Consider the following 24202-nt stretch of genomic DNA (forward strand, 5'->3'; position numbering starts at 1 on the left):
GGTTTGTGCTTTAAAGTTTTATTTACAAGCTACTAAAGATTTTCGTCAAACATCTGCATTGTTTGTTGTCTACTCTGGACAGAGGAAAGGCCAAAAGGCTTCAGCAACTTCTCTTTCTTTTTGGTTAAGAAGTATAATCCGCTTATCTTATGAGACTGCTGGCCAGCAGCCTCCTGAAAGAATTACAGCTCATTCCACTAGAGCGGTGGCTTCCACATGAGCTTTTAAAAATGAGGCTTCTGTTGAACAGATTTGTAAGGCGGCGACTTGGTCTTCGCTTCATACTTTTTCTAAATTCTACAAATTTTATACTTTTGCTTCTTCGGAGGCTATTTTTGGGAGAAAGGTCTTACAGGCAGTGGTGCCTTCCGTTTAAGCGCGTGCCTTGTCCCTCCCTTCATCCGTGTCCTATAGCTTTGGTATTGGTATCCCACAAGTAATGGATGAATCCATGGACTGGATACACCTTACAAGAGAAAACAAAATTTATGCTTACCTGATAAATTTATTTCTCTTGTGGTGTATCCAGTCCACGGCCCGTCCTGTCATTTTAAGGCAGGTGTTTTTTATTTTTAAACTACAGTCACCACTGCACCCTATAGTTTCTCCTTTCTCTTGCTTGTCTTCGGTCGAATGACTGGGAGGTGGCAGTTAGGGGAGGAGCTATATAGACAGCTCTGCTGTGGGTGATCCTCTTGCAGCTTCCTGTTGGGAAGGAGAATATCCCACAAGTAATGGATGAATCCGTGGACTGGATACACCACAAGAGAAATAAATTTATCAGGTAAGCATAAATTTTGTTTTTCTCATTTAGTTTCCCATCCTCCTTTTATAGTTTCATGTTCTCTCATATCTTGTAATGCTTTCTTTAATTACACCCCCATAACACTTACTATATTACCTTTTAATCCTCACAACAAACAGTTGTATAAACTCTGTAATAAATCAAATAAGGGAATCTTGTGGGGGAGAGTAACAGTTGGCGTGGTGTGCTGGCACCAATTGTTTGCTCATGTGTAACCGACAAATGTGCTATGCTCTTTTTGAGCGGTCCTGAGCTCAATATATAGGAGAAGTGGGGTTCCGTCCGCTCCCTTGTCAGACCGGTACCCTTAACAACTATCACACCGCTATAGAGAGATAAGTATATGTACACACTAGAGTTCACAACGTTATTTAGCCAAATGCAGAGCTGTGGGATAAGAAGCAATTTGGTACCTTCAATCCTGCTGTTACCCACCGAGAACCTTCCTCTGTCTGCTATCCGCTGACGTGTGACCAGTGCCTCCACCAGTACAGGTGTCGTGTAGCTCCCAGTGCAGCTTCCTCCGTAGGTACGGTGTGTGTCTCCTCCTCGCCAAACGTCCCCAACAACAAGCAAGCAGGCTATGCGGTCAGGATGTTGCGCTCACTTCCTGCCTGTGCTCACTCCGGGAGGCCAATATAAACTATGTGAAAGTAATTGAGGAAGCAGACTGTAATGAGTAAGGCAATCTGCTGAAACGCGTATACCTGTCTTTTTTGCAGTCTGCTTCCCTACAGTAGATTTTTTTTTTTCCTGTCATGTATTAGCCCCGGGGAGTTGTTTCATTCCTCCCCTCACACTGTTTGTTCGTTTGTTTGGTTAGTCATACTACTAACCGCTGTGTATTTTCTTCACTCATTTGCGTTGTAACTATGCTTAACGTTTTGGAATAAACCTTTTTGTTACAACTCATTCGCACCTGTGCTCCTCAATTACTTTCATATGTATAAACTCTGCCTTTCTATGCACGCTCATTGTTCTTTTGTTTTCTTTTAATGTTTTTGAGGTTGCAGTTGAATGGCATAATCAACTTTTCCAGAAGCTGGGAACATCCGTAGCGGAGATAAAGCAAAATTTGCTGTTCTAGAATCTTTGTGAGGGAACGTAGTCCTTTTGGATGTTTCTAGATAGTCCTGCCCTGAGCTGTAAAGGGACTTTAAACATTAGGGCTAGATTACGAGTGGAGAACAAACATTTGCGCCCAAGTGTTGAGGGGTTTATCACGAGGCTTTAAACTCGTTGGGCATACCCCTGGTATTACGAGTTGAAAGTAAATATGTACTCTAGAATGATTACTTCAGAGCTCTGGTTAACTATTTCGCTGAACATAAAGGTTGCACAAAACACATCAAAAATGCCTAATAAAAAATATTAAAAATAAATATTGTGCACAAAAGTTATAAAGACTCAAAGATATGAGCATATATATATACCTTTAAACACATAAATACATATGTACACATATATAGACAAATATATAAGTGCATTGGAGCCCATTGCAGTTAAGTAGATGAAAACATGTAAAAACATATTTCTGCAATATTTATTTCCATCTTAATGGTAGGAGAGTCCACAGCTTTATTCATTACTTGTGGGAATTAAGAACCTGGCCACCAGGAGGAGGCAAAGACACCCCAGCCAAAGGCTTAAATACCTCCCCCACTCCCCTCATCCCCCAGTCATTCTTTGCCTTTCATCACAGGAGGTTGGCAGAGAAGTGTCGGAAGATTCGGAGTAGTCTCTTATGGAGGGTAGTACTCCGGAGTTGGGACTGTAGTGTTAAGTAGTCCTGTCAGCTTCTCAGTGAGAGCATGGATGAAAGTTAGAGTCTGGAAATGCAGGGAGAGTCTTTCTGCAAAACCATCCCAACTCAGATTAACAGCTCCATAAGCAATCAGCGTTGACGAGTTTCGCTGCCTGCTTTTTGCTCTCCAGTCCATGTCAGGAGCAATGCTATTGTTTAGAAAAGATGGGAAGCGCTAAAAAAGCTATGGGATGGATGTCTATTCAATCTTTGGATTGATATTATGTATAAATCACTTTTTAGCGTCACTCCACTAGATATTCTAGTATTTGACTAGTGTACTGTATCTTTAAATATGTCATGGTTGTGTGTGGTTCCCCTAAACAGTGTCTCTTATATTCCTATTGGCATAATCTTGTACATAAATTCAGTGCTGAATAATATTTATTTATAACATTAATATAACATTACTATGTCTGCTATGAATACATAAATGAATAATATCCTTTTAAAACTTTATAAAACCAGTTCTTCGTTTTTTTTAAATTGTGGCCACAATTATATCTCTGTTCACAGTTCACAATTATATCTCTGTCCAAAGATCTTTTAAAATTACTCAGTGCATGCACAAAAGGTTAAAAAAATTGCAAGATGTGATCTGTCTTTTTTTCTATTCCTTATTCCTTATGTCACCTTGTGATAGCAATAGTTCATATTGTGCTAATCCTTAAAATAATACAATTCCTCTACAAAGTCGAATTAGACAATGTCTCCAATAGCTGTTTACCCCTTACCGGACCTCCGATGGCTTAGATACCTCCTCTCCCTGGGTTATGGAAGGGCTGCGTTCAGTTGAATTTCAGCGTCTCTGCTGTATGGCGGTCAAAATTCCCGGCAGCTCCCTTCTACCCGGTCACGTACCTTGTTTGTACCTCGTGACTTTGGAGGGCCAATCGGCAAACCGGGAGTCGAAAGGGGAAGTATCTCCGATGTTCCTCTTAGTGTTGTTGTGTTATGAGCCAGTTAGATCCTCTGTGAATACTCGTCTACGCATTTCAGCGCTAACCTTTGTCAAGACTGTCACACTTGAAAGGCCATGTTCCTGTTCCACGGCATAGATTCTGGTAAGATCATTTCATTTATACACATATGATAACGCAACAAGACAGAGTCACAGTGTGTCTCCTTTTATCTGTATAGAATGAAGGGTTAATATCCTTGTAAGGGGGTTATTGAACAGGGGAGGATTTCTACATAATATTCTTTATTGTGTTTATTGCTGCGACATGTGTGAGATGAGGCTTGTCAATGTGTGAACTGTTTTCCTTAGGGAAATATCGACACAGCCCTTTCTTTTGGTGCGTTTTTATCTTTAGTGCAGGGACAGTCCTGCATAGCACTCCATGTGACCGGTTGTGGCCTCTTTAACTTCCTCTTTCTTGACCGACAGTTGCAGGAAACGAAGAGTTTTCACTGTGGTCTGGTTCATAGGAGGTGGTGAGTGCCCCGGCCATTGGGGTATAAAGGTGCCATTTAAATTCTATCTAGTCCGTAATAAAGGCGCAAGCTATGGAGGACTCTGATATGTTAGAGGGTACTCCCTCTTTAACCAAATCTAATAACTGTATTTATTGTGAGGAGGTTCAGGTCTGCTCAACTATGTTCCACTAAAATTGGAATATCTAAAAAGAATTAGATATTTAGTACAACTGAGCCGTCCATCTCTGAGGGTTCTCCGTCCCACGAGGTGTGTTCCCTACATTCATCTCTGATTACCCATGCAGCTCCCCAGGGCGATACTAATCCTCCTGTGAGAGGGTCCCTTTGGCCACCAGATTTCGCTGATCAGTTAAAAACGGCGGTTTCTAAAGCTTTTAATGCCTTGTCATACCCTGCTAAGTGCAAGCGAAAGGTGAAACATAGCTATCCGTCCCAGGGGTCATCTACTCCGTTGAATGTCTCTGTTAGATTATCCATTGATGAAGAAGACTCCAACTTGTCGGAAGATGCTCTTTCTGGGTCGGAATCGGTGACATCTAGACCTACAGCTGCGGAAGAGCCAGACTTTAAGTTTAAGATGGAGCATTTGTGCTTTCTGCTCAAAGAGGTGCTTGCCACGTTAGATGTTCAGGAACCAAAACTACCTTTGGAACCTTCGATCCCTAAGCTAGATAGGGTTAACGAGGACAGGGTGGTGCCTCAGATGTTCCCGGTCCCCGTTAAGATGGCTAATATTATTAACAACGAATGGGAGAAACTTGGCTCGTCCTTTTCCCCCTCTACTTCTTTTAAAAAGCTGTTCCCTCATTCCGGACTCACAGCTTGACCTGTGGGGGGCCATTCCTAAGGTGGATGGTGCTATTTAAATTCTGTTACTATCCCGCTCGAAGATAGCTCTTTGTTCAAGGAGCCCATGGACAAAAAATTGGAATTCATGTTGAGAAAGATATTCCAGCTCATGGGGTTAGTTTTTCAGCCAGCAGCGGTGGTCGCTACAATGGCTGGAGCTTCTACCTATTGGTGTGACGCTCTGTCAGCTATGGTCTAGGTGGAGATTACCCCTCCAGGAGATACAGGATACCTTAAGGGTAGCTAATTTATTCATCTGTGATGCTAATATGCAGATTATTCACCTGAATGCCAAGACATCAGGGTTTTCTGTTCTAGCCCATAGGGCTCTGTTGTAAAAAGTTGTGGTCTGCTGACATGACTTCCAAGTCTAGATTACTATCCCTACCATTTAAGGGGAAAGTTCTTTTTGGTCCAGGCCTGGACTTTATCATATCTATGGTCATGGGTGGCAAGGGTGCTTTCCTACCGCAAGATAAGAAGAATAAGCCTAAGGGGTCTACTTTGCGTCCCTTTCGTTCGGACAAGTCCCAACGCCAGCAGCCTGCCGCGAAAACCGAACAGTCCAAGGGATCTTGGAAGCCAGCTCAATCTTGGAACAAGACCAAGCAGAGCAAGAAGCCCGCCGAGACAAAATCGGCATGAAGGGGCAGCCCCCGATCCGTCTCTGGATTGCATAGAGGAGGCTTGGATAAGAGACGTTCAGGACCCTTGGGTTCTGGAGGTCATCACCCAGGGTTTCAGGATAGGATTCAAGCCTCATTCACCCAGTTGCAGATTCCTCCTGTCGAATCTATCATCAAGACCAGAGAAGAGAGACGCCTTTCTAGAGTGCGCGAGGGATCTCTCCTCTCTCTGGGTAATTGTTCCAGTCCCTCTAGCAGAAAGAGGTTTTGGGTATTATTCAAACCTTTTCGTGGTCCCAAAGAAGGAGGGCATGTTTCGCCCGATTCTAGACGTGCCTAAAAAAATTCTTGTCGGTCTCATCGTTCAAGATGGAGACGATCAGGTCTATTCTGCCCCTAGTTCAAGAGGGACAGTTTATGACTACAATAGATTTGAAGGATGCTTACCTTCAAATGCCAATCTACAGGGATTACTTCAGGTTTCTAAGATTTGCCTTTCTGGACCAACACTTCCAGTTTGTGGCCCTGCCTCTCAGCCTGGCGACTGTCCCCAGAGTCTTTATGAAGGTTCTGGGAGCGCTGCTTGCGGTGGCGAGAGCCAGAGGTATTGCAGTGACGCCTTACCTGGATCACATCCTGGTCCAGGCTCCGTCCTGCAGTCTCGCAGAGGACCATTCGAGGGCTCTTCTTCTTCTCCTTCGATCTCATGGATGGAAGATAAACAAAGGAAAGAGTTCTCTGGTTCCCAGCAACAGAGTGGAATTTCTGGGCACGATAATAGATTCCATATCCATGAAGATATTCCTGACCGATCAGAGACATTGCAAGACTGCTTCCAGCTGTCTTGTCGTTCAGACAACCTCAACGCCATCTGTGGCCTGGTTTATGGAGGTAATTGGGCTCATGGTATCCAGCATAGATGTCATTCCATACGCCAGGTTCCATCTCAGACCTCTTCAGGTCCAGATCTCTCTGGACAACCAAACGAGTCCCAGGGGACATCCTTCTTGAGACCATCCAGGGAGATTGTGACCTCAGACACAAGTATGTCACAAGTATGTCAGCTATGTTGGGAGCTGTTTGGGGTGCCAGGAAGGCACAGCACAGTTAAACTTAAGAGGAGTCGCTTCTCCTGATCAATATTCTAAAACTTTGAGCGATCTTCTATGCTCTGAGGGCTTGGCCCCTTCTGGGATTATCCCGATTCATTAGATTTCAGTATGACAACATTACCTTGGTGGCTTACATCAACCATCAGGGGGGAACGAGAAGCTCCCTAGCCATGAGGGAAGTATTTCGGATTCTGGAATAGGCGAAGACCCACTACTGTTCGCTATCAGCGATCCACATTCCGGGTGTGGACAACTGGGAAGCGGATTTTTTTTAGCAAACAATCATTTTATCCGGGGGAATGGTCTCTCCATCCCGAGGTGTTTACTGAGATCTGCAACAGATGGGCGATGCCGGCGATAGATCTCAGGGCATCCAGACTCAACTTCAAGTTACCCAGATACGGTTCACAGTCCAGGGATCCCCAGGCAGAACTGATAGACGCCTTAGCGGTGCCTTGGAAGTTCAGCCTAGTCTACATATTTCCACCATTGCCACTTCTACCTCGAGTTGTAGCCCGCATCAAGCAGGAGCACGCTTCGGTTATTCTGATTGCTCCGTTGTGGCCGTGGAGGACATGGTTTGCGGATCTGGTGGGGATGTCATTGTCTCTTCCATAGAGGTTACCTTGTTGCAGAGGTCTGCTGGTTCAGGGTTCTTTTCTAAATCAAAATCTCGATTCTCTGAGGCTGACTGCGTGGAGATTGAACGCTTAGTCCTAGCCAAGAGAGGATTTTCTGAGAGAGAGCGATTGATACTCTCATTCAAGCCAGGAAACCGGTCACTCGTCGCATCTAACATAAGGTGTGGAGGACCTACTTGTCCTGGTGTAAGGAACGAGGATATCCCTGGCATAAGGTTAGGGTATCCAGGATTCTGTCCTTCCTCCAGGATGGGTTGGAGAAGGGACTTGCCGCCAGTTCCTTAAAACACAGATTTCGGCTTTATCTGTACTATTACACAAGAAAATTGCGGAGCTTCCTGATATTCAGTCCTTTGTTCAGGCTTTATCTAGGATCAGGCCTGTCTTTAGAAATTCCGTTCCCCCTTGGAGCTTAAACTTGGTACTTGGTTGGTTTGAGCCTATGCATTCGCTTGACATCAAGATTCTTTCCTAGAAGGTTCTATTCCTACTGGCTATTGCATTGGCACGCAGAGTGTCTGAGTTGGCGGCCTTGCAATGTGAGCCTCCTTACCTGGTTTTTCACGCCGATAAGACTGTTCTTCACACTGGGTTGGGATTTCTGCCCAAGGTTGTCGAATCATAACATCAATCAGGAAATAGGAGTTCCTTCCTTGTGTCCTAACAAAGGAAAGGTTACTCCATAATTTGGATGCGGTTCGATCCTTGAAGTTCTATCTTCAGGCCACGAAAGAATTCAGACAAACTTCATCTTTATTTGTTGTGTATTCAGGGAAGTGCAAGGGGCAGAGGGCTTCTTCCACTTCCCTATCCTTTTGGTTGAGGAGCATTATCCGCTTGGCCTATGAGACATAAGCCCCCTCAGAAGATTTACGTCTCCTTCAACTAGGGTTGTGGCTTCTTCATTGGCCTTTAAGAATGAGGTCTCTATGGAGCAGATTTGTAAGGCGGCTTCTTGGTCCTCCTTACATACTTTTGCAAAATGTTACCAATTTTTGGGAGAAAGGTTTTGCAGACTGTGGTGCCCTCAGATTAGGGTCCGCCTCCTTTTTGCCCTCCCGTTTTTTTTATTCAGTGTTCTCTGGAGCTTGGGTATTTGTTTCCCACAAGTTATGAATGAAGCCGTGGGCTCTCCTCCCATTAAGATGGAAAGCATAAGTTATTCTTACCTGATAATTTAATTTCCATCTGTGGGAGGAGAGTCCACGGCTCCTGTCCGTTTCTCCAGTGGGCGGACCTAAATTTAATTTTGTTCTTCTGGCACCATTAATACCCTGATATTTCTCCTACTGTTCCGTGTTCCCTTGGCAGAATGACCGGGGGATGAGGGGAGTGGGGAAGTTATTTAAGCCTTTGTCTGGGGTGTCTTTGCCTCCTTCTGGTGGCCAGGTTCTTAATTCCCACAAGTAATGAATAAAGCCATGGACTCTCCTCCCACAGATGGAAATTAAATTATCAGGTAAGCATAATTTATGTTTTTTAATAAAGATATAAAGATTTTCACTATGTATTTACTGTAAATATTTCACATTCCTATCGTCTGCACATAGCAGATTATGTTATATGCATCTCTAAATATGTATTCCTATATATATCTGTATATATATATATATATATATATATATATATATATATATATATATATATATATATATATATATATATATATATATGTTAAGTCAAAAGAGGAAATTAGTAACTCTTAATCCAGCACATAGGAATAAGTAAAGAAATTAAAATGCAATGGATTAGTACTACCTATAGAAAACACAGGCAATTTCATAGGTCAAGTATTAAATCACTTTATCCAAAAATCCAAATCATAAGCAACAAAACATAGTATACATAATCAAAATCATTGTGGCAACATAATTAATTTAGCTGAAAGTCCCTTTTAGAACTGTGAATCGTATTAAGGAACCCTATATAGAGGCCTCTATTCCAGGGTATATATAAGAAATGCTTCCTGGATAACTTGTGAGACAACTACGTCCCATATATAGGTCTCTATTATTCTGAAAACGACCTGCAAGTAGTAAAAGTCTATTTGAAGAGACAAGTAATGTGAACAGTTCCGTTGTTAATATCAACTTTCCACCACAGTGGTAATCACAGTGTTCACCATTAACCCAAGATCGACTTAGGATTAATTGTTGCAAGACAGGTAATTGTTACAGTGTTCAGTAATATCGCTACTTACACAGCAGCTACTGCGGCGGTCAGTTGGTCCCAGGTATCATATTGAATACAACTCCGCTTCTGATATAAACCATTATTACCTGTCCTGTGAATTCCTTCTGTCTCCAAAATATCCTGAATATGCAAAGCTCTTAGTGGTAAATACCACGCCTTACTTGTTTTGCAGGGTGCTGTAGTTTGGCTCCATTCCTCTCCACAGTGTGAATTGGACTTCAGCGTGAGTACACAAACTCAGCCGGAAGAAGCCCAATGCTTTGTGGGTGAAACGCACGTAGCTGCTTTCAATGCCGGTGGAGTAACAGCTGATCTCTACCGAGCACACGCTGAAGTCCAATTCACACTGTGGAGAGGCCAGATCTTCTGTCTCAAGGGCCGTTTTCCCATCAGGATCTCAAATCTCTAAATTTGAAGGCATTGAAATTGAACGCTTAGTGCTTAGTCATAGAGGTTTCTCTGACTCAGTGATTAGCACTATGATACAGGCTTGTAAGTCTGTTTCAAGGAAGATTTAGCATCGGGTTTGGAAAACATATATTTCATGGTGTTCCACCCATAATTATTCTTGACATTCTTTCAGAATTCCTAGGATTTTACAGTTTCTTCAAGATGGTTTGGATAAAGGGTTGTCTGCAAATACTTTGAAAGGCCAATTTCTGCTCTTTCTGTCTTATTTCATAGAAAGATTGCTAAGCTTTCTGATATTCACTGTTTTGTTCAGACTTTGACTCGTATCAAACCTGCTATTAAATCTATTTCTCCTCCTTGGAGTCTCAATTTGGTATTGAAGATTTTATAGGTTTCTCCTTTTGAACCCATGCATTCTCTGGATATTAAATTACTTTCTTGGACAGTGTTATTTCTTTTGGCTATCTCCTCTGCTAGACGAGTTTCTGAATTGTCTGCTCTCTCTTGTAAGTCTCCTTATCTGATTTTCCATCAAGATAAAGCTGTTTTGTGGACTTTGTTTACATTTTTGCCTAAAGTTGTGAATTCTAACAACATTAATAGGGAATTTGTTGTTCCTTCCTTGTGTCCTAATCCTAAGAATACTCTTGAAAGGTCTTTATATTCTTTGGATGTGGTAAGAGCTTTGCAATATTATGTTGAGGCTACTAAAGATTTCAGAAAGACTTCTAGTCTGTTATTTTTTCTGGTTCTAGGAAAGGTCAGAAAGCCTCTGCCATTTCTCTGGCATCTTGGTTGAAACTTGTGATTCACAAAGCTTATTTAGAGACGGGGCAGTCTCCGCCTCAGAGAATTACAGCTCATTCTACTAGATCAGTTGCCACTTCTTGGGCTTTCAAGAATGAAGCTTCAGTTGATCAAATTTGTGAAGCAGCAACTTGGTCTTCTTTGCATACATTTACTAAATGTTACCATTTTGATGTGTTTGCTTCTTCGTAAACAGCCTTTGGTAGAAAGGTTCTTCAGGCAGCTGTTTCAGTTTGATTCTAGTACATTTAATTAGAGTTTTTTGATATTTTTAAGAAAAATGTAAATATTTTTTTGGATTTAATTTCTCAGCGTATAGAGCTGTTTTTATTTTATCCCTCCCTCTCTAGTGAACTTCCACATCTTGGGTATTATATCCCATACGTCACTAGCTCATGGACTCTTGGCACTTACATGAAAGAAAACATGATTTATTTAAGAACTTACCTGATAAATTAATTTATTTCATAGTGGCAAGAGTCCATCAGACCCACCCTATTTTGGGGGGTTATGATCTTTTGTATAATGCACATTATTTTTTACAGTTCCTCTTTTTTGTATGCTTTTCACTCCTTTTTGTTTACACCTTACTACTTGGCTATACGTTAAACTGAGGTGGGAGGTGTATTTATAGGCATTTTGAGGTTTGGGAAACTTTGCCCCCTCCTGGTAGAAATGTATATCCTATACGTCACTAGCTCATGGACTCTTGCCACTATGAAAGAAATTAATTTATCAGGTAAGTTCTTACATAAATTATGTTTTATATATATATATATATAGTACCAAAATACAATCAGATATTTGTATTTATGAATAAATAGAACCATATTCTACTATTTGCAGAATATTGTAATGTGAAATATTCATATTTACATGTCGGGTTAGCGCAAATGAGAATATGCAAATGAGTTTGCGTGAGAGCGAGGGTTTTTTTCCCCCACTATTTTTTTCTATTTTTTTCTCCATTGACTACTATGGGGGAATATGTGATTGTTCACACAATAATCTATACGATATTCACACAATATTCTAAATTTGGCTTTTTGCACCAGTTGGGTTAGCACAAGAGAGAAAAAAGTTTACTATTAAACTCGTAATCTGTCCCTAAATAAATCATTGCTTGAATAATGTATTCATAATGTATTCAAAGATTAGCCTAAGAATAATTTGTACATGTTTTAAAAAAATGATATTGAAAAAATAATGGTATATTGCAAAGTTGCTTTACTACATGTAATTAAGCAATGTATATTAATATCGTGAGGTTTTTAATGTGCCTTTAAATAATCATGCCTACTACTAGAAGAATATACAGGGAGCAGATGAGACAACTTTTAAACATAAATGTGAAATGCTACGTTTGATAAAAGAGAATAATTGGGTTTTAACAAAATAATGTCATCCCAACCATTAATTGCAGGGTGATGATTTCATGATTTAGGGTTGCTTTTCAGCTTAAGAACTCAGGTGGCTTGAAGTCTTTGCAGGAACAATTGGACTGTACTTGCATATTCTTCAAATGCTAGTGCATTCATCCTTGAGATTTCAAAGACAATAATATCTGTAATCATGAACTATTGTCTTGTAAAATAGGGCAGCGATAATGTCTTTAAGCAAAATGGATAAAGCCTTTGAGTGGTATTGAACAGATGTAGAGGGAATGTTTTATTAAAGTGATTTTAAAGTTTAAGGAATTAGTGCCCAGTATCTAAAAATAATCTTAAAAACAGGGGCACTTTAATTCATTAAACTTTACAATAACGCTTTGACCTACAACTGCGCACGCTAGACACGGCAGACATTGAGTTTTTGGACTCGCCAATTACACCCGAAGAAATTAAGACAGCAATTAAAAATACGTCCAATGGTAAAAGTGCAGGACCAGATAGCCTAGGCATAAAATATTACAAGTCATACATGCATCATATGGTGGCTCCCCTAACATCTTTATTTAATTAATTGTTAAAAGAGAAAGGATTCACAGACCAAATGCTAGAGGCCTATATTACAGTGCTCCCCAAACAGGGAAAAAATCCGGACAAACCAGAAAATTTTCGCCCCATCTCCCTTTTAAATTCGGATATCAAAATATATGCTAAGATCATGGCCACCAGAATTAAGAAGTTTCTCCCCAAACTAATACACCCGGACCAGGTGGGCTTCGTGCCTGGGCAGGAAGCACGAGATAACTCACTGAAGGTACTACAATTAATATCTTACGCCCAACAACAACATATACCCCTAGTTCTGGTCTCTACGGACGCTGAAAAAGCATTTTCAAATTTTCACGCTGTACCAAAACCCTACAGCACGGGTTAAGGTAAATGGTCTTCTGTCTGATACATTTTCTATCCGAAACAGTACAAGGCAGGGCTGCCCCCTCTCCACAAACGTCCTGCTATTACCATTGAAGCCTTAGCTCAGAAAATCCGAACTGACACGCAAATATCAGTGATTAACTCCAAAACCTGTGAGCACAAATTAGCTTTATATGCAGATGATATTCTGCTTACATTAACCAATATTGACATATCCCGGCCAAAACATTAACTATTTTCAGGGAATACTGAGAGATTTCAAATTTCCTTCTTAATTTAATAAATCCGAGTTACTGACTATTACATATAATCCTGAGGTACTTGCTGGGAATTTGCAAGACTGTCCTTTAAGAACACAACAATCCAAAATGATATACTTGGGAATTTATCTTTCACTAGACCCGCAAGAGGTGTTCCAAGCTAACTATAAAACATTTGAAAACACCCTAATTGCAGATTTGTCTAGCTGGAAAAACAAATCAATCTTCTGGGTGGGCCGGATCAACGTGATTAAAATTAATGTTTACCCAGATTACTGTACTTGCTTCAAACTACGCCTCTCCCTTTACTGACAAACTATCTGCACAAAATACAGAGCATCATAGAGCAATATATTTGGGGAGACATCAGACCTAGAGTAACCAAGAAAACACTCTATTTACCAAAGGACAAGGGGGGCCTTGGGGTACCGAATATACATACCTACAAACAAGCAATTACCTTACACAGACTTCTAAACTGGTGCTATAATGACCATAACAAAGAGCGGGTACAACTGGACTATGATATCTTGGAAACAAGAAACGCTGGCCTAACGGCTTGGCTTTCAGGGAAAGACAGACCAACAGCAACATCTACCCACCCACTACTTTTTAGATTTTTATACTAACTGGGGCATGGTCCTGCACACCTCAAGAAACATATCCTCACAGTTCTCCCCACTGATACCTACCTACCAAAACCCTGGAGTACCATGGAACCATAAAGAGAAAAGACCAGATCAAAAAACACTCTTTAGGACACTCTCAGCATTGATTAAAGGGAACAGGTTTAAACCTCTTAGGGAGATGCCCGACACCAATATGAGCTGGCTCTCACACTCTCAATTTACTCATTTCCTCATGACACATAGGTATAAGCACAACCTCACAAGACAAGTGGCTCCCTTTAAAAGCGTCTGTTTGGGAGACGCTCCCACAGCACACACAATATCTCTTCTGTACAAACTCCTACTAGTAGAAGATACACACTTGCTTCCTTTGTACACAAAAGCTTGGGAGAAGGAACTACAAACAGTCATTGATTTCCAAGATTGGCAGATAGCATCCCAGATCACAAAAAGATTATCAATTTCTACTAGAATACTGGAGTCTAGCTACAAATTCCTATCCAGGTGGTATCTTACCCCTAGCAGGTTACACCGCATATACAAAACAGCCTTGGGGAAGTGCTGGTGAGATTGCTGGGGGAGGGATCTCACACAAATATCTTGTGGGATTGTCCCAGACTGGACACATACTGTATGATGTTGGTTATGTTAAACAGTGCCACAACCCTGGAAGTCACGGACTGCCCCAACAGTCGAGGAGTGGAAGCGACAGGTAGACACTCTGATCCACTTAGAAAGGTACCACCACATACAACAGGGGTGAACAGACATACATGAACTCATGCTAGAACATTGGACTGAATGCAAAACCCATTCAGGGTAATGAATACCGGAATTACTAGCTAGTAACAAAAAAGACAGTGAGATTTAGAAACTCATTAAACATAGTTCTTGCATCACCCACTACATAACCTAGATAATTTACAATGTTCAAACAGCACAGTAAATGTGCTGGCTATGGTATATAATTGGAACCTCTCAATTATTAGGGTAAAGATTAGGAATCACAGATCACAAATTGGAACACAACAGGTTGAGAGGACCATACCATTCTGAACTGTTTTAAGAACCACTTTTGAATCTTTACACTTTTTTCATATTTCCTTGTATATTTTTTTATTTAACTTGTGTTTACAATACCGCATGGGCCAGATTGCCCATATGGACGATGACCTTAGATTAAACTGGAATAATCACGCATGGACATTCTATAATTTCAAAAGGTTTATTGTATAAGGCACTGGTTGCCAACATCTCTAATGTCTTATGTAAGCACACAATTTTGAACAGTTTGTAACATTTGTATTTTAATAAAGCTCTTTTGAAACCTAAAAAAATAAAAAAAACTTTACAATAAAGCTTTTTAAAATACTTTAGTTAGCATATCGATGACGAATACGGCTTCCTCCAATTGTTGCGTGGCCCCTTAGCGTCCAGCTCGTGGGGCACACAACGACTGGAGGAAGCCCGATTCGTCAATGATATACTAACTACAATAGGAGATGCGGGCAGAGGAGATCGGCGGTGTGTTTTCCATAATGCAAAGGTAAGTATTTTAAAAAAGAAATGTCATTATAAAGTTTAATGAATTAAAGTTCCCCTGTTTTGAGGGCGTGTCTAGGCAGCAACCGTGCTAGGTTGCAATATTTGGAGCTCTGTGTGTGATCTTTATAATCCGCCGGTTATCAAGCTTATCCTGCAACTCCTGCTACAATAATTGCTAGATCTAATTGGGTAGCGATACACTGACCCGAATTCTACCAAAATCGCAGACTTTATGAACACCGGATCCAGATCTGGACCATTGAAATCTCAGGCGGCGGCCTACCACAAGGATTCAACACTCCCCTACATGGGATAATGCAGTCATTCCTCAGACTGCTTCTAACACTGCAAGGTTACTAACATCTCAATGCAAACCTAACCTTCTCACTATAACCACATTGGTAATTTTACAGCACCTAAGTGTAACATGGATCTAGTTGTTCTCTTAAAAGAACTCAGTACTCTCCTGGACCTTCACCACGCTGCTTTTACAGAGGTGATCAGAACAGCATGTAGCCCAGTTGCAGATGATAGTCCGACTGAAAATCTACAAAGGATCTCTTCATCTGGGTATGAGGACGACAATGGTGGAGTTGTTCTCCAGTGGCCATCAAATACTGATCCGAGTAAAACCTATAATCTGGAGATTATGGGCTATAAACCATCTGCTGAGGCTGACCTCTTACAGCGCAGTTTGTCTTCTCTGAGACCCTACAAACCTCACACAGAGGATCGCTGACCAGCTCACTTCTACACGCACCAAGAGTGGCAGATAAAAAGTACCTTGGACTCACGTAGCATCCAACCACCTGTAAGATTTTTTCTGCTAGAGTGGAGCCTGCCAGCACTCAAGGAAAGGCACATTCTAAAGAGAAATCACTGACTGCACAGATCGTCACTATGGAAGTCCAGAATGCCGCTCTTCGATCAGCGAGTTTAACTACAGAGAAGGCCTTGTCCGTGCACATACTGATATGACCTGAATTATTAGGAGCCATAATGGCCCTGACAGATAAGCAGATGAACTTTACAGCCTCCAGAGGAAAAGAACAAACTAAAGAGAAACCCCTAACTGAACGGATCGCTGCTATGGAAGTCCAGAATACTGGCCTTCGGTCAGTGAGATTAACTACAGAGATAGCTGTGTCCGTTTACCTGCTTGAGTGGCCTGAGTTATTGGGAGCCATAAGCAGATTAACTTTTTTTTTTTTTCAAAGGAGCTTTATTGGAAAAAATAGGTACAAACATATAGTCAATAAGAATAACGTTGGTTATAAACACAACACATTTAAGCATAATAACAACCTGATCATCTCATTGGTAGGCCTTAGACAAGGCGTGTGTGGTCAGATGTAGATCGTGTCCAATTAGTGACCTGCTAGTTAGTGACCTGCTAGTTCCAGATTATCAGGCTCCAAATTTTCTCTTTTTCTTAGAGTTATACTGTGCATAAATTATTACATCAATCCAGGTGAAATACAGAAATATTATCATTAAACATAACAAAGAACAGATCAGATGTAAGATAAACAACTTACAGTTGATACACAAGATAAACTCGTAACAATATTATATAATCCTACTATAATTGTATACTGCAAACGGCTAATCAAAAGCAGATTAACTTTTTTAATATTCAAATTAGATCCGGTGCACATAGCTCTTATGTACCAAAGACAGACATGGGCTAATACCAGTAACACAATATTTTAGCTTTTTCACGTTTTTATATCCATTTGTTATAAATGTTATTCTGTTCTATGATGCTCAACCTGTGTATGCTAATATTTACTGTTCAAACAGTTAAATATCAGATATTTCTGACAATGCTTAGATCATAAGTTGCAAACAGCTTTGTTAGTAATAAGGGGTCATACATAGAAGTTCCCATATAACTCACTGTATACCTGAGATCGACTGAGGTAAGGCACACTTATGTTTCAGCCATTACCATTAGATATTTTGTGTAATAGTTTAAGTAGTAACAAGGTTTTTTTTATAGTGCCATATTAATATGGAATAATACTTAAATTTCTGAGATTATAGCACAGAAGTCTCAACCTGGGCGAGTGCTCCCTTGTCAATTATTTACAGAATTCCTGTGAAGCGATGGGTCTCCTGGTCAGTGGCTTTAATAGTAATGCAATTTGCTTAACTTTATAATTAGGACAAGGCGCATGCTATAGATCTTACAACACTTGCATCCTCGAAAAAGCTCAGATTTTTGCACTCCCTCTAGTGTCTAACTCCATATGATCGAAGGTTATTAGTTGTCTCCCCTTGTGCATACTTACTATGTGTCATTGAGATTCTAGCGCATATTTAGATACTACAGTAGCTTAACTAGGGTCCAAGGGTGACCACCACATTATTCTAGCTAATAGATGCCCTCGATATCTAAGATTAGTTATGTCCAAAGGTGACCCTATATTTATTTAAGGACTTTACATAAGAACAATGAGGCTCCAACCGCTTGTGTACACAGCAACTGGCAATGTATGCACCTAATCATATCTGATTACCCAAAGCCTAATTTAAAAAAAAAAAAAAAGTTTGTTTTATATAAGTTGTCATAATGTGCTCTATAAAGCTGTTAGCAATCATTTGTCACTTAGCTATGCTCAGACAAGCAGGTTAGCCATTTACACTTTTTCCCTAAATGATGTTAGATGATAACAGTATACTAGTTTATATACTGTATGTTTTATTTACTTTGTTGATTATAAGAAGCTAATTATATGACAATTAGCTAATTCCCTACACTTTATAATTTCCAGATTCAGTAGGTCCAAAAGAGACCCTTGGGGTAAATTGGGGATCATTTATAGTTTTTCTATTGTGTAAAAAATTGTATCTCTCATTCCTAATAGTATGTTATTACTAAATTGTTCAGCTGCAAGTATCACTCTAATAGGCATTATATCTAGATAAAGAGGTACCACGATACTCTAGATAAAACCTAAAAAAATTAGGGTTCATTGCTATATGTTTAGCTGAAAATTTGGATGACTTTGTTCAAACCTGTATTATTATGGTTTATATTTTCGCAATTGTCGTTTATATGACAGAGCAATGTCTTACAATATTGTAATGTACAAAAACCTCAATAAAAAATTTTGATTTAAAAAAAAAAAAGTTCCCCTGTTTTTAAGATTATTTTTAGATACCGGGCACTAACTCCTTAAACTTTATAATCACTTTAAAGTCATTATTTTGAAATGAGGTGCCCCCAGTTAATTAATGTTAATGCTTGCATTCGTGTTCCAGTATAGCCGTATTAATTAGCATTTAAATAAATAATAATAGCCAATCACAGTCACGTATCAAGCCCAAAAGAAAATAGGATATCCTTGACTGAACCTTAGGATTTCAGGGGTGGGTAGGGGGTCGCAGGAGATGCCCCCACGGTCCTCAGGTACTTTTTAATTCAAAATAACATAAATAAAGCTCTATTCTAAAGAGTTTGCATTTGGTGTTCAATATGTTGAAACATTTTTATAATATGTGTATGTGTGTGTATGTATATGCGTATATATATATATACAGTATGTATATATATATATATATATGTATATATATATATTATATTTTTTCTAATATTATTATTCTGAATAAACGTTTTTGACATTTTCATTTGCTTCTTTTCATATTCACCCTGTGTTTCATTAACCCACTGTCTCTTCACACATAACTGTCATTTCCTTTCTTTGTTTTTATTTTGCATGTCCATTCTATTCCTTTTCTCCTATAATAACGGCATCTGGTGGGCAGCATATTGTAAAAGCAGAAGTAGTGAAGTATCCTGAAGAGGATAATCAACTCAGCTCAACACACAATCAGAGTAAAGTCTGCTCTGTGCAGTAGTAAAGGTATATAACATGATGGCAGTGTCTGTCAATAGTATTTAGTATTGGTGCAAATACATCAGTAGTAGAATTTGATGCTTTCTCCCGTAACATCATAAATGTTTTTAACATTTTCATTAGTGTTGATTCCCCCCCCCCCCACACTCATACTATATGTATATGTTTTGCATATCAAATTATGTTTTAATATTTTACTGCCAATTTCAATGTACAGTACACAGAATGGGGCCGATTTATTATAGTGCTGTAGCGGATCATGTCCGCCGCACATTGAGGGGTGTCAATCAACCCGATCGTATGCGATCGGGCGGATTGCTGTCTGCCGCCTCAGAGGTAGCGGGCGAGTTAAGGAGCAGCGGTCTTAAGCTGCATACAGCTCCATACGGAGCTTGATGAATCGGCGCCAATATGTTTAGTAGTTGATGTTATGGGCATCGCCACAGCTTTATTGCCTTACAAAACACACCTCCACAAGCAGAACATAGGTTTAAATACACTGTCTTAAAGGGACATAAACTTAAAGGTACTTTTTATCATGCCTATGAAATAACAGCAGTTAAAGGGACAGTCAAGTAAAAAAAAAACTTAGTTGAAAGCTAAATCTAGGAGGTCCATGAGCTAATTTCTTAGACCTTAAAGGCCACCTCTAATCCGAAAGCATTTTGACAGTTTTTCACCACTAGAGGGCGTTAGTTCATGTGTTTCATATAGATAACACTGAGCTCAGGCACGTGAAGCTCCTAGGAGCAAGCACTGATTGGCTAAAAATGCAAGACTGTCAAAAGAACTGAAATAAAGGGGCAGTTTGCAGAGCCATAAATACAAGGTAATCACAGAGGTAAAAAGTATATTATTATAACTGTGTTGGTTATGCAAAATTGGGGAATGGATAACAAAAAATCTGGTGTTTACTGTCCCTTAAATCATAGTTTTGCTTGGAGATGGTTAAGTAAGTAGGAAATAATTGTGTATAACTATGTCTGAGTGCTCTACTGTTCACTGTTACAGAGGCAACTCTCACAGTACAGGAACATCCATTTAAAAAAAAATGAATATCAGGTCCCTTTGAGAAAAGAAAATCTCCAATATATTTAATATACCCTCTGTTACGTTTTCTGGGTTTTTGTTGTTGTTATTAATTATGATGATTGGTTGAGCTCAAAGCTTAGTGCAGGAGCAATACATTGGGTGGAAATATTTTTTAAGATTCTAGAGAAATTTATCAATACAATTAGGAATAAAAAAAATGAATAGTTATACATATGGGTTACTGTGTTTCCATTATAATTCTTATTATACATTTTAAAATGTTAAGTAAAAAAAAAAAAGTAACTTCATAAGATGGTTTTAATAATCTGTATAATAAAATAAAATTCACAATGTCCTTAACTTGACCAAACTTTCATGAGTCAGAGAGAGAGCAAGCAATATCAAACAACTTTCCAGGTCACCTCTATTATAAAATTTGCTTTGTACTTTTGTTATCCTTCAAATAGTAAACCTATATGTGCTCAGGAGCAGTAATACACTACTGGGGGCTAGCTGAACCCATCTGGTGAGCCAATAGCAAGAAGTGTGTGTGTATGTATGTATGTATATATACAGATATTATATATATAGATATTGGGTAATAGTAGGATTACCCGGGTGAAACAGACATTACCCAAGCGGCTGTGGGTAAAGCCCGATGTAAGATCATAAATCCTCTCAGAGTGCGGAGTCACCCCATCAAACATATATAGCATGCACTGTAATTCCCCCATCTTCATTATTTTTTTTTGCCTACGCCTTGGGGGTTCATTCCCAAAGGTTCACTTGGGGTGGATGCCAGAGGATCGTCGGGGCGCACCCCTTCAACCCCCCAGGGAGAGGGGAAAAAATAGTGTAGATGGGGGAATTACAGTACATCGGGCTTTACCCACAGCCGCTGGGGTAATATCCATTTTACTTGGGTATTTCTAGGATTACCCAGACATCTTACTTTACCCGTACTGACTCCCAACTCAGGAGGCTAACTAAACTTTGAATAATTCTTCACTACTTTACTGGAGCTTCCCAGTAAATTGCTGCTTTACAGAAAAACAATTGTTTTAAAGGTCCTGTTTTGCCTCCCTCTGTGTTTATGTGCTTACAGGCAATCTGTCAGGTCATTCTTCCTCACAGAACAGAGAGAGAGAGAGAGACCTGTGCTCAGCTAGCTAGACTTATTGCACTAGCTGAGAGCACCTGAAATGTAACTGTTTTCTTCTAAAAACACAGAGAACACCATTCTCCTGCTGACATATGTATGATCTCTGACCTTGTCACTATATATATATGCATGTGTCTGTGTGTATATACATATATATATATATATATATATATATATATATATATATATATATATATATATGTGTGTGTGTGTGTGTATAGATAAATAGATAGATATTGCATGTATGCATCACTTAACGTCCACAATATATTCTGTCAAATAACATATATATATATATATATATACAGTACGTACTTAGCAAACTTATATGGGATGCTGAGTTGTACCTGTTTTGACTAAATATGTTTTTTATATATATATTTATATACAGTATATATATATGCTGCCAACAGTCTCCAGCTAGCTCCAGTAATGCACTGCTGCTCTGGACGCCACCTAAATATGCTTTTAAACAAAGGATGCCAAGCAAACAAAAAAAAATCATAATTAGATGGAATTGAAATGTTTAAAATGCCATGTTCCATCTGAATCCTGAAATTCTGACTTTACTATCCCTTTATTAAGTTCTTTAGCAACATATTTCAGTGGGAAATACATAACTGGTTTAATTTATTTTTACACTGTTTGGTTAATTTATTCATTTTATAAGTATTTTGTTCAATAACTGTCTCTCTTTTTTCCTTCTGTCGCAGAGAGTGGTGAAGGCTGACATTGTGAACTACAGTCAGGAACCTGTGACACGAATGGTCAACCCTCCTCGAAGCTCTATGTGTGCAATTCAGTGAAATATTTTTTTATTTTAATGACCACATTTAGCAACTTGTTCTGCTGTTTCACAAGCCCTTGTTGGAACTTTGTTTTACCAAGGACAATCTCTGTAGGGCAGTTAGAGGTTTTCAAAACTTTCTACAACATTTTGTTTTATGAAGCAACAGGCAAACTCCAGCTGGCCAGGATCCAAAATTTGGACCACACACTAGAAAGTCTGTATTAATGTTTTAAGAACAGTTATGACAATATAATTATGTATAGGGTACTTCTGCCTTTAGTACTCTTAAGCCTAATATATTTAAAACATTGTCAGAAGTAAATATGAAGTAGTTATCTAAATCTTTCTTTATTATGTGTATGAATTTATGAATTTTACGGACCAGTACAGCACAATAAAATATTTTAATAACAATGCATATGGATCTTTCATGCCTTGCACACCATATCTATTCATTGCAGATCTCTTCTATTAGGCATTCATAGATGGATACATAGACAGACATATATAGAATATAAACAGGGCTGTGAATTTCAACAATTCGATTAATCCTGGACTAGTATGGGATCGCTGTGGCCAAATAAGAAATGTTCTTTTATAAAATATTGGGTGAAGTAGTAACATATAGAGATCTTTTTCCAGCATGGTTTTATAACATAATATGTGTGTGTGTGGGTGTATGTACATATTTACACCAATCCAGCCCATGCTTAGCATTGCACATGTTGATTTGAGGCTTGTAGACAGCTGCTCAGCAATGAAAATCCTTTTTAATGAAGCTCCTGACACATAGTTCTTTTACTGATGTTGCTTCCAGAGGCAGTTTGGAACTCTGTAGTGAGTGATGCAACAGATGATAGGAAGTTTCTACACATTACGCATCTCAGAACTCTGTGGCCCTGCTCTGTGACCCTACCACTGGGTGGCTGGGCTGTTATTGCTCCTAGATGCTTCAACTTCACAATAATAGCACTGACAGTTGACTGGGGCAAATCTAGTAGGACAGACATTTCACAAACTGACAAAAGATCTCATCCTATAATAGTGCCACATTTAAAGTCACTGAGCTCTTCAGTATGACCCATTGCTGCTTACATAGTGCTTTTGTAACCCTGAAAGCCCTTTGTGTTTTCATCAGATGGCGAGGTCCTCGAGCCACCACATGTGGATATATTCCCCTCTTGGCCACCCTAACACACCAGAATTTTAAATCCCTCCCTCTTCCCAGAATCTTTATGAGGAGGGAAATGAAAGTAAAGTGCAATATCTACTCATTGTTTGAAAGGGGATACTCTAACTGATCTGTGGCCTGATTCCTTTTTGCAGTATCCTGTTGTTCAGAAGGGCAGCCAAGAAGTTATCAGCCAAGCAGTGAAAGTATTTTCACAGTGGGAAATGTTGCAGGCCTCCCAGGTGAAATGTGGACTTGTCCACCAATCCCCTGGTCTACGATGAACTGCTCCTTGTAGATCCACAGCTCTCCCCAGGTGAAATGTGGTCCACCAATCTCCTGGGTTGAGGTGCTGTTACTGATTTGAATCCTTGGCATTGTGCTCGCACTGCCTAGGATGGGCTCGTCTACTGGAAACAAGTTTATGAAGATGAGGTAAACACAGCGGACGGAGGTGCTGAGATGTAAATACCTGCACATTCATATCCCTCCGGCTATTAGTATGAACATGTTCACATGCTTCACATAGGGGACATATATTTATACACCATACAACTTATACTAACAGTCTATAACACTTTTGAGCAGTTGTAAAAAACTTTGTTTTTTGAGATTACTTTTGCTTTAAATTTAGTGTGGCCTGCTTTGCGTGCTCAGAAGTTACTTCTGAGCTATGCATTGTATGTTTTGCTTCACCTGCGCTTAATTTCTGCTTTTATCTTCGGTTTTTATCTTTAGTGC

At 39.6% G+C, this 24202-nt stretch overlaps 1 protein-coding gene across 2 annotated transcripts in view; it reads left to right on the plus strand.

Annotated features, from left to right (window-relative positions):
* Positions 1-22704, plus strand: part of RAB28 (RAB28, member RAS oncogene family) — a 751991-nt gene extending 729287 nt beyond the window's left edge. Inside the window, exons 7-8 of one of the 2 annotated variants that reach the window (XM_053704136.1) lie at positions 19215-19312; positions 22214-22335. In XM_053704136.1, coding sequence (XP_053560111.1) covers positions 19215-19307 — 93 coding nt within the window. In that variant the 3' untranslated portion in view covers positions 19308-19312; positions 22214-22335. Of the gene's footprint in view, positions 1-19214; positions 19313-22213 lie in introns of both variants that reach the window. The other variant, XM_053704135.1, reaches the window with a different exon arrangement.
* Positions 22705-24202: the final 1498 nt, after the last annotated feature.

The sequence above is a fragment of the Bombina bombina genome, chromosome 2, assembly GCF_027579735.1.
Source record: "Bombina bombina isolate aBomBom1 chromosome 2, aBomBom1.pri, whole genome shotgun sequence".
NCBI lineage: Eukaryota > Metazoa > Chordata > Amphibia > Anura > Bombinatoridae > Bombina > Bombina bombina.